General features: G+C 34.4%; 1 protein-coding gene across 2 annotated transcripts in view; it reads left to right on the top strand.

Moving 5' to 3' along the window:
- Trdmt1 (tRNA aspartic acid methyltransferase 1) overlaps positions 1 to 12,050 on the top strand; it is a 51,260-nt gene that overhangs the window by 21,711 nt on the left and 17,499 nt on the right. Inside the window, exons 2-5 of one of the 2 annotated variants that reach the window (XM_026408144.2) lie at positions 6,173 to 6,287; positions 6,395 to 6,504; positions 9,388 to 9,551; positions 10,311 to 10,387. In XM_026408144.2, coding sequence (XP_026263929.1) covers positions 9,531 to 9,551; positions 10,311 to 10,387 — 98 coding nt within the window. In that variant the 5' untranslated portion in view covers positions 6,173 to 6,287; positions 6,395 to 6,504; positions 9,388 to 9,530. The remainder of the gene's footprint in view (positions 1 to 6,172; positions 6,288 to 6,394; positions 6,505 to 9,387; positions 9,552 to 10,310; positions 10,388 to 12,050) is intronic. The other variant, XM_026408143.2, reaches the window with a different exon arrangement.

Below are 12,050 nucleotides of genomic sequence, written 5' to 3'. Positions count from 1 at the left end.
ACCAACTTAAAAACTCAATTGAGAATACTACCAGCAGAGTAGATCACTTAGAAGAGAGAACATCAGACAATGAAGACAAAGTATTTCAACTTGAAAAGAACATAGACAGCTCAGCAAGTCTGCTAAGAAACCATGAGCAGAACATCCAAGAATTATGGGACAATATCAAAAGACCAAATTTAAGAGTCATTGGGATACAGGAAGGCACAGTGCTCCATTCCAAAGGAATAAACAGTCTATTCAGTGAAATAGTACGAGAAAACTTCCCAGAATTGAAGAATGAGACAGAATCCCAAATCCTAGAAGCCTACAGGACGCCGAATGTGCAAAATCATAAGAGATCCACACCTAGACACATTATAATGAAGATGTCCAACATACAGAATAAGGAGAGAATTTTAAAAGCTGCAAGAGAAAGAAAGCAGATTACATTTAGGGGTAAACCAATCAGGATAACAGCTGATCTCTCAACACAGACTCTGAAAGCTAGAAGATCCTGGAATAACATATTTCAAACACTGAAAGACAATGGGCTCCAACCAAGAATCGTGTATCCGGCGAAATTAAGCTTCAGGTTAGAAGATGAAATTAAAACCTTCCACGATAAACAAAAGTTAAAAGAATTCTCAGCTAGAAAACCATCTCTTCAAAAAATCCTTGGCAAAACATTACAGGAAGAGGAAATGGAAAATAACATTGAAAACCAACAATGGGAGGTAGGACAGTAAAGGGGGGAAAGTAGTCAAAGAGGATAACAAATCAGGTTTAGTAACATCAATAAACAAACATGGATAGAAGAACAAACCATATCTCAATAATAACCCTAAATGTTAATGGCTTAAACTCACCAATTAAGAGACACAGGCTAGTAGAATGGATCAAAAAACAAGACCCAACAATATGCTGTCTACAGGAGACGCATTTGATAGGAAAAGATATACATAGACTGAAGGTGAAAGGTTGGGATAAATCATATCACTCATATGGACCGCGGAAACAAGCAGGAGTGTCCATACTCATATCTAATAAAATAGATTTCAAGCCAAAGCTAATCAAAAGGGATATAGAAGGACACTTTATACTGCTCAAGGGAACCATACACCAACAAGACATAATAATCATAAATATATATGCCCCAAATAATGGTGCAGCTGTGTTCATCAAGCAAACTCTTCTCAAGTTCAAGAGTCTAATAGACCACCATACAATAATCACGGGAGACTTCAACACACCTCTCTCACCACTGGACAGATCTTCCAAACAAAAGTTAAATAAGGAAACTATAGAACTCAATAACACAATTAACAACCTAGACTTAATTGACATATATAGACTATACCACCCAACATCAAGTAGCTACACTTTTTTCTCAGCAGCACACGGAACCTTCTCAAAAATAGACCATATACTATGTCACAGGGCAACTCTTAGACAATACAAAGGGGTAGAGATAATACCATGCATCTTATCTGATCATAATGGAATGAAACTGAAAATCAATGATAAAAGAAGAAAGGAAAAATCAAGCATCACCTGGAGAATGAACAATAGGTTGCTGAGTGATCAATGGGATTTAGAAGACATCAAGGAGGAAATTAAAAAAATCCTAGAGTTAAATGAAAACACAGACACAACATATCGGAATCTATGGGACACATTGAAAGCAGTTCTAAGAGGAAAATTCATTGCTTGGAGTTCATTCCTCAAAAAAAGAAAAAACCAACAAATAAATGATCTCATACTTCATCTCAAAATCCTAGAAAAAGAAGAGCAAAACAACAGCAAAAGAAGTAGAAGGCAAGAAATAATTAAAATCAGAGCTGAAATTAATGAAATTGAAACAAAAGAAACAATTGAAAAAATTGACAAAACTAAAAGCTGGTTCTTTGAAAAAATAAATAAAATTGACAGACCCTTAGCCATGCTAACGAAGAGAAGAAGAGAGAGAACCCAAATTACTAGCATACGGGATGAAAAAGGCAATATCACAACAGACACTTCAGAAATACAGAAGATAATCAGAAATTACTTTGAATCCCTATACTCCAATAAAATAGAAGATAGTGAAGGCATAGATAAATTCCTTGAGTCCTATGATCTGCCCAGATTGAGCCAGGAGGATATAGACAACCTAAACAGACCAATAACAATAGAGGAAATAGAAGAAACCATCAAAAGACTACCAACTAAGAAAAGCCCAGGACCGGATGGGTATACAGCAGAGTTTTACAAAACCTTTAAAAAGGAATTAACACCAATACTTTTCAAGCTATTTCAGGAAATAGAAAAAGAGGGAGAACTTCCAAATTCATTCTACGAGGCCAACATCACCCTGATTCCGAAACCAGACAAAGACACTTCAAAGAAGGAAAACTACAGACCAATATCTCTAATGAACCTTGACGCAAAAATCCTCAATAAAATTCTGGCGAATCGGATTCAAATACATATCAAAAAAATTATACATCATGATCAAGTAGGATTCATCCCTGGGATGCTAGGCTGGTTTAATATATGGAAATCAACAAATGTTATTCACCACATCAATAGACTTAAAAATAAGAACCATATGATCATCTCAATAGATGCAGAAAAAGCATTCAACAAAGTACAGCATCCCTTTATGTTCAAAACGCTAGAAAAATTAGGGATAACAGGATCATACCTCAACATTGTAAAAGCAATCTATGATAAGCCACAGGCCAGCATCATTCTGAATGGAGAAAAATTGAAGGCATTCCCTCTAAGATCTGGTACAAGACAGGGATGTCCTCTCTCACCACTTCTGTTCAACATAGTCCTCGAAACACTGGCCAGAGCAATTAGACAGACAAAAGAAATTAAAGGCATAAAAATAGGAAAGGAAGAACTTAAATTATCACTATTTGCAGATGATATGATTCTATACCTAGCAGACCCAAAAGGGTCTACAAAGAAGCTATTAGAACTAATAAATGAATTCAGCAAAGTGGCAGGATATAAGATCAACACGCATAAATCAAAGGCATTCCTGTATATCAGCGACAAATCCTCTGAAACAGAAATGAGGACAACTACTCCATTCACAATATCCCCCCAAAAAATAAAGTACTTGGGAATCAACCTAACAAAAGAGGTGAAAGATTTATTCAATGACAATTTCAGAACCCTAAAGAAAGATATAGAAGAAGACCTTAGAAGATGGAAAAATATACCCTGCTCATGGATAGGCAGAACCAACATCATCAAGATGGCGATATTACCAAAAGTTCTCTATAAGTTTAATGCAATGCCAATCAAAATCCCAGCAGCATTTCTTGTAGAAATAGATAAAAGAATCATGAAATTCATATGGAATAATAAAAGACCCAGAATAGCAAAAACAATGCTAAACAGGAAGTGTGAATCAGGCAGTATAGCGATACCAGACTTCAAACTATACTACAGAGCAATAGTAACTAAAACAGCATGGTACTGGTACCAAAACAGGCGGGTGGACCAATGGTACAGAATAGAGGACACAGTAACCAACCCACAAAACTACAACTATCTTATATTTGATAAAGGGTCTAAAAGCATGCAATGGAGGAAGGATAGCATCTTCAACAAATGGTGCTGGGAAAACTGGAAATCCATTTGCATCAAAATGAATCTGAATCCCTATCTCTCGCCATGCACAAAAGTTAACTCAAAATGGATCAAGGAGCTTGATATTAAATCAGAGACACGGCATCTGATAGAAGAAAAAGTAGGGTATGATCTACATACTGTGGGATTGGGCTCCAAATTCCTCAATAGGACACCCATAGAGCAAAAGTTAACAACTAGAATCAACAAATGGGACTTACTCAAACTAAAAAGTTTTTTCTCAGCAAAAGAAACAATAAGAGAGATAAACAGGGAGCCTACATCCTGGGAACAAATCTTTACTCCACACACTTCAGATAGAGCCCTAATAACCAGAATATACAAAGAACTCAAAAAATTAGACAATAAGATAAGAAATAACCCAATTAATAAGTGGGCAAAGGACCTGAACAGACACTTCTCAGAGGAGGACATACAATCAATCAATAAGTACATGAAAAAATGCTCACCATTGCTAGCAGTCAGAGAAATGCAAATCAAAACTACCCTAAGATACCATCTCACCCCAGTAAGATTGGCAGCCATTAGAAAGTCAAACAACAATAAGTGCTGGAGAGGATGCGGGGAAAAGGGCACTCTTGTTCATTGCTGGTGGGACTGCAAATTGGTGCAGCCAATTTGGAAAGCAGTATGGAGATTTCTTGGAAAGCTGGGAATGGAACCACCATTTGACCCAGCTATTCCCCTTCTCCGTCTATTCCCCAAAGACCTAATAAGAGCATGCTACAGGGACACTGCTACATCGATGTTCATAGCAGCACAATTCACGATAGCAAGATTGTGGAATCAGCCTAGATGCCCTTCAATAGATGAATGGATAAAAAAATGTGGCATTTATACACAATGGAGTATTACTGTGCATTAAGAAATGACAAAATCATAGAATTTGGAGGGAAATGGATGGCATTAGAGCAGATTATGCTAAGTGAAGCTAGTCAATCTTTAAAAAATAAATACCAAATGACCCCTTTGATATAAGGGAAGAAAACATGGACAGGGTAGGGACGAAAGTTTGAGAAGAAGATTTACATTAAACAGGGATGAGAGGTGGGAGGGAAAGGGAGGGAGAAGGGAAATTGCATGGAAATGGAAGGCGATCCTCAGGGTTATACAAAATGACATATAAGAGGAAAGGAGGGGTAAGACAAGATAATACAAATGGAAGAAATGATTTACAGTAGAAGGGGTAGAGAGAGAAAAGGGGAGGGGAGGGGAGGGGAGGGGGGATAGTAGAGAATAGGACAGACAGCAGAATACATCAGACACTAGAAAGGCAATTTGTCAATCAATGGAAGGGTAACTGATGTGATACAGCAATCTGTATACGGGGTAAAATTGGGAGTTCATAACCCACTTGAATCAAACTGTGAAATATGATGTATTAAGAACTATGTAATGTTTTGAGCGACCAACAATAAAAATAAATAAATAAATAAATAAATAAATAAATAAATAAAAAATAAAAAGATAGAACGTTTAACACTAACTTGAACTAAGGTAGGAAACTAGTTATTGAATTTAAATTCAGTTGGAGGCAGCTGCCTATGGTATAAACTAACTAGACCTCAAAGTTTCCAGTGACCAATAAATAAGGCACAGAGACCTTTAAAGACCTATAAATAAGGCACAGAGACTTTTAAGCAGGATACCTAGCTGAATTTTATACCTAGCTAAGTTACTTAAGCCTAGAAGGTGCTTGGTAAATACTTATTTGGAGACATTTATGCCTCACCCCCACCTATTTTTCTCTATGGCCTCATCTCTTTTAGGCCTCAGTGTAAGGTAGCTCCGTAGACCTTCATTTTTTTCCACTTTTTAATGTTTGGGCTAAACTAAGCTAACTAGCAGAAAATGGTTATTAAAGAAATAACTATTTGGATCTATTATTGTAATAATGTTATGTTCTCTGTGATGATTTTGTTGTCTCAAATACTTTTATTTTTAAAACTCTTCATATTTTGTCCTGTTTTGGGACAGGATCTGCACATAATTGGGTTGGGTTTATACATATTTTAGGGATAAGGATCATAATTTCAAAATATAGCAACAGCTACAATTACACAGTTCAAATTTTGACTGTCATTAAAAAATATGTTAAAATTCTCTGTATCCAAAATCATTTTGAAAATGCTTTTCTTCAGCAGAAGACAGATGGGCAGTGAAAACATGCCTTTTAATTGCGTCCCTTGTTCTTATATTCTGTCCTGGTCTTTCATGAGTTTTTGTCTGTGAATCTTTTACATTTGGACACCAATTAATAGTTCACTTGTAAAAACTTATCAGAACTTAAAGCAGGTAAATTTTGTAATATGTAAATTATATCCCAAGCTATTAAAAATACCTAAAAGCATTTTCAGTTGTATTATGAAGCAGCTTTGTTTTAATGTGAGAAGGTGAAGAACACATGGTAATTTATTTATATAAAGTTCCAAATGTTGTGACTTTTAGAATATTCTATACTTTTCTTTTGACTCATAATCATATATCTTAATGAGAGTTAAAAGTAAATATGAGGTAATGACTAAAATTTAAATCTTATTTTTAGCATTGGAATGCTGTTACAGAGATGAATCAGAGTACATACTCAAATATTCTACTTCATGCCTGGTTCCTCCTTTCCTAGTTTTCCATTGAGGTCTGAAATCTGGCTAACTAATTGAGTAAGTAAGGAAATATACTATACTAAATTCGGCTGTTTTGACTTTTCTCTGATGAGCAAATGAGATTAAGATCTTTTCTTTCTAAGATATTCCATTTATCGTTTCAGAAAGCTGTATACCTGCACAAGTGGTGGCTGCCGTTGATGTAAACACAGTTGCTAATGAAGTATACAAGTATAATTTTCCTCATACACAGTTACTGGCAAAGACAATTGAAGTGAGTTATTATTCTTATTTCATTATGTTTATAGCAAGGAAAACATGCTTAAAAATACTGTCAAATATTGGTTTCTGGTAGCTTATTTGGAAGGTAAGTCATCTAAATTTAAAAGAAATTACGATAAAGAAATTACTATATTCTGTCAGATGATAGATCACAAAATTGCAATCAAACCACTGTGTATCAGTGTGTAATTAACAAGGAAAAAATGGAAAGTGAGAAAAATATACCCCATAATGTTTGGTCAGGAGAGGAGACATGAAAGCCCCAACTCACTAGGCTGAAAGCTCCATTGCAACCTGTGTATGCATCCTGCTCACCCTGAAGTGAGAGTGTGGAGGAGGGACAGAGGCCTGCTCTTAGGTTAAATGGTCCAGTGGCTTTTACCAACAACAGTATGCTTCTCCCCATCTTTTAGCAAATTTCTGCATTCAAGTGGCCTCTAATAAAAAAATGAATAATAATTGGAAAGGAACCAATTTGAGGCTATACTTAGTAATTTTTAAAGGAGATAAGATATGTAAACAAGAAAGCAGAATATACAGTAGAAAAATGATGGTAAAAAGCAGAAGAAAATTTTAAACAAGTCTCCATTATCTTCAAGCACTAAATAAAACCTATCTTAAGATATCAGATAAGTATATGCAAAAGCAATGATAAGGTTTGAAAAGTATAAAAGGTCTGGAAAGAAAGAGGAGCAAAATAAAACCATTATAAAATGAAAGTCATGCCAGAGTAGCAAAAAGCAAAGTAGACCGTACTCTAAATAGACTCTTAAAGAATGGAGCTTGAGAAAAATAAAGCAAAATAAAATGGAAAAAAAAGATAAGAATGTTGAAAAGTAAATCATACCCACTGAAGACAAAAATGATCCATGATAAATATAATCAGTGCTTCTGATGAAGAGAGTAAATCAAATGGAACAAAAATATTTAATAGAAGCAGATGAAAAATTTATAAAATAAAATATCCAAGAATTCACAGACTTATTACTTACTCTAGCTAAGCAAGAGCTGAATCAAAATATATAATCCAAGCAGGAAGCCACCACATTAGAAAGAAATGATGATTAGAAAAAGGATAAGAATGTTGTAAAGTTTTGCAATGTAGTGATGATAATGGAGTGAGAAGGGGCAGTAAGACTCAACAAATATGTTTATAGCAGATAAATGAAGCTATCAATATTTTAAGACATTATTTAATGTTTTTGTCAGGAACTCAGCAGAGCTGGGAAAGAGAAAGCCGAGCCTTTGCCTCCTTACCATTATGGTATGAGTGAGACTCCAAAACTAGAGAAAATGCCTACTCCCTGTATTCCTTATGTCCCTATGGATCAGTATAAATGTCAGGCCATCTCAATGATGAGGAAGCCCCTTGCATTAAGGGGAGAGTGAGTGAAGAGTGTAAGAAGTGGAAAAGTACTGAGCCCTGAATTTGGGGGAGAACTGTCTTCAAGGTTTCCTTTTCCTTTCCCTTTCCCTGGAAGGAGTTCTTTGGTGGGGCATTTCTACCTAAGGTCTCAATCAAAGAGAATTAGAAATGGAAGTTCTGGAATTAGGAATGCAAAGTGTGAAAAGCATGATAGTTCAGGAGGGCAGGAGATCAGAACTGTGACTCCTTTGAGAAACTGCCATGCAGTATTGACGGGGCCAGCTCTGGTGTGAGGAAAGCAGGTCTTCCCTCGGAGGCTGCCTTGGAAAGCCTTTGTAATTGCCTACGGTTAGGCCTGAAAGTGCACACATAGATTTTTAACCAAGGATAGAATGCCTCAGTCTAAAATATAACTGATGATAAAACTAAAATCAATAAGTTGTCTAGACAGCAAGTGGGAAATTACTAGTCAGTCGTGTCCAAAGTTTATTTAAGCAGAAGCCTCGTCTGCTGTGTTCATTGTTGTATTCCTAGACCTAGCACAATGCCTGGCATATAATAGGTACTAGAAATATTGATGAACTAATTTATGAACATTGCTTTTTATTAGACCATTATAATTATACTTAATATTTTGGTTAAGTTTGACAAAACATGCAAGGAATTTGATTTCAATTCCCTTTCTTCTCACTTTCCCACCCCTCCTCCATCCCTTTATTCTTTCTCCTCTCCTATATTGATTTTCCTTTCATTCATTTATTTATTTATTATTGATTAGTATTTTCTACACATAATAAAGGTGAAATTCTTTTGGTATGTTTATATATGTATGTAATATTATATTGTTAAATTCATTCCATATTTCTTCCCCTTTCCCTTCTTTCCACTCCCCACTCCGCCTTGCTCTCCTCCTCCTACTCTGTTGATTGACCCTATATCTTTGTGATATGAACAACATATTGTATCTAAAAAATGAACAAAGACATAACAGACAAATGCTAATAAAGGATAAAAGGTGTTTCAAAATTAGTATTAGATAAGATGGATTTCAAGGCCAAAAATATTTTAGAGTCTTAGAAAGTTACTTTATAATTATATTTGGTACAATCCTCAAGAAAGGTTTAATTGTTGTGAGTATATGTGGGTAAAATAGCATCAGAGTTGATAGGGCAGGACATGATAACAAATATTCCTCAATAAATTTTTATTGAATCAGTATGATATGCTGCCAAATAAGAAAACCATTGTCTTATGAATATTAACTTAGTAGTCCTAAATAAAATATGAACAAAGAGATCAGAAGCTCATTAAAGGAATAATATAACTAATTAAAATAATATAACTAATCCAAAGGGGATTTTTGTTTTGGGAATGTGGTAGGTTAAAATTAGGAATTCTATTAATATTATTCAGCATAGTAATAATTGGAAAGAACAAAACTATCAGAAAACATTTGACAAAATTCATTTTCTTTTTCTAAATATTTTAAATTTCTCCTAATAAAATTAGGGAAAAAAATGAGTACTGCCTCAAGATGCGTGTCACTTATTGTCTTGTATATGTGTTATTGACCTTGACTACAATGGAGACAGCTGACAATTCCCAAGTTAACTCTTCAAAGAACTCAGTGTAAAGATTATCCTGCTTCATCCATGTACTTGAACTTCTCAGAAGTGAGTTATAATTAGAAAGGTTCTGGGCTGATCTCTTTAAATTTATAAAGATGTATATGAAGAGTTTTTAATGAGAGTTGGCAAACACTTGACTTGTGCTTCTTTATCTTCTGATATATAAAAAATGAGCAAATTTAAGATCATTCTAATTACTCTTATCTATAATCTTTTGAAATGTTTTGACTGCACACAACTGCAAAACAATGAAATAATTGTAGATTTCTGATAATGAGCCCATTTTATATATGGTGGTATATTAACAGAGGCTTTCATGTTAGGGATGAACACTAATCAGTGTATCTATCACATTAGCTAATTAAAAACCATTACTGGTAGATAGTACCTAAAAACTTTTTAGATTCTGTGCCAGTGATCATTAATTGTAAAATAAAATTCTCCATGTTTAACTCAGAAAACAAATCAGTGTTATACATGAGACATCACAGAGGAAACAGATACTTAAGATGAAATAAATTTTCTTTCTAACTCTGCCTTGGATGTCTCAGGACCTTGTGAGAGGTCACCTAATTTCTCACAGCTTTAGTTTACTACCTTACTTCCTCATAAGATTGCTTTGAGAAGTTAGTTTTACTGGAGTTGAATTGGAAAGTATTATGTTATATAAACTGTTATGATTTTTGATATATTTAGTCAGAATTGGTTAGCATTTTTCATTCTTCCTTATTCTGTGTTTTTCTGTTTGTTTGTTTGTTTGTTTGTTTGTTTGTTTGTTTGTTTTGCTAAATGTGCATTCCTTAGGGCATTACACTGGAAGAGTTTGACAAATTATCTTTCAATATGATTTTAATGAGCCCCCCATGTCAGCCATTCACAAGGTATGTATAATGCTTAGTAGTCTGTATAATTTCTCTGTTCCGGAAGACCATCAGCTGCATTTTATAGCTTTAAAATTTTTTATAAATAATTTATTTCATCTATTCATATTTATAATTCAGCATTAATCATAAAGTAAATGGCTATTATAGTCAGATGATCAAAATGCTTTTATCAACAGTAGATATGCATGCCTGCTTTATATCTGCCTAACCTGCAACATTTATTTCTGGCCCATGTTAGTGAGCATTCTGTCACTGTGATCAAAATGTTCCACAAGAACAACTTAAAGTAGGAGAAGTTTATTTGGGGCTTATAGTTTCAGAGGTTTAGTTCATGGTTGGCCAGCTCATCGCTTTGGGCCGGATGTAAGACAGAGCATCATGGCAGAAGAATGTGGCAGCTCAGAACATAGTGGCTAGGAAGCAGAGAAAGGGGAAGAGGCTGCAAGGAAGACATATCCTTCCAAGACATAGCCCCAGTCACACACCTCCTCCAGCCAACCCATTTGCCTATGGTTGACACCCAGTTAATCCACTCAAAATAGGTTGGATTGATTAGGTGACAGTTCTCATAATCATTTTACCTCTGAATATCCCTGCACTAACACAGGAGCTTTTGGGGAATACCTTATATCCAAACCATAACATGGCCCAAACAATCTTAATTTGTTTAAACTATTGAGCATTCAGAATATCTTTCTAATACTGGTTAATGAAAGTGAATTATCATAATATATAGTCAAGTCATAATTACTTAACTATAAAATTCAAAAGCTAGTCTAACATGCATTTGTGTATTTTACATGTCTTAAAATTGATATCTGCATTTAATATTATGAATTTTTCACAGCTACATTATAATTTCATTAAGGAATTAAATAATATTTATTTGATTATGTGTTTCAAGGAATTATACTATAAATGAAATATTTTTCCCCCCTTTTTTGCATGCTGAGGATTGAATTCAGGGTTTTGCATATGTTAGGCAAGTGCTCTACCACCAAATGAAACCTTGACTAATTTATCTTTGCTTAAATATTTTTAATAATAGTAATTTAAGTCATTTTAAATAGTAATAATCACTATTAATGTATAATAATATTACATAGAGCATATAATTTAATAGGCTTATGGGATAGGCATTATTGTTATGTTTTATAAGTGAGAAACTGAGCCATAGAAAGGTTAAGTAACTTTCCTACAACAACAAAATTAGTGAATATCAGAGTCAGGATTTATTAATCATTTTGTACATTCCAGTTTTAATATGTTTACTTTTAAGTGGAGGAACATCTAGTAAATAGTTGGACTCAAATGAATATTCTTAGGGTATATTTTAATAGCTCACTGGGAAACTAATTCCCCAAGGATTTATTGTGTACCTAAATGCCATACATTGTTTTTGATGCCGGAGTTCCTGTCCTTAGGGAGCTTATAGTTTAATGTAAATTACTGGTAAATAATCATCTTATAATATGATGTAAATCATATACTAAAAAAATATTGAAAGCCCTGAGAGAGCAAGTCTAGAGCATAAAATGGCTCATTGTGTGCTAGGAAACATTTTTGTGTACTAGACATTTACAGAGGTGATGTCTGAGCTGTATCTGAAAGACAATGAGGAGTTTACTTGAGAAGGCAGAAGATATTCCACATAAAGGTG

Source organism: Urocitellus parryii, chromosome 9 (genome assembly GCF_045843805.1).
Source record: "Urocitellus parryii isolate mUroPar1 chromosome 9, mUroPar1.hap1, whole genome shotgun sequence".
Taxonomy (NCBI): domain Eukaryota; kingdom Metazoa; phylum Chordata; class Mammalia; order Rodentia; family Sciuridae; genus Urocitellus; species Urocitellus parryii.
The sequence above is the reverse complement of the archived record's forward strand: the minus strand, read 5'-3'. Positions and strand labels throughout refer to the sequence as shown.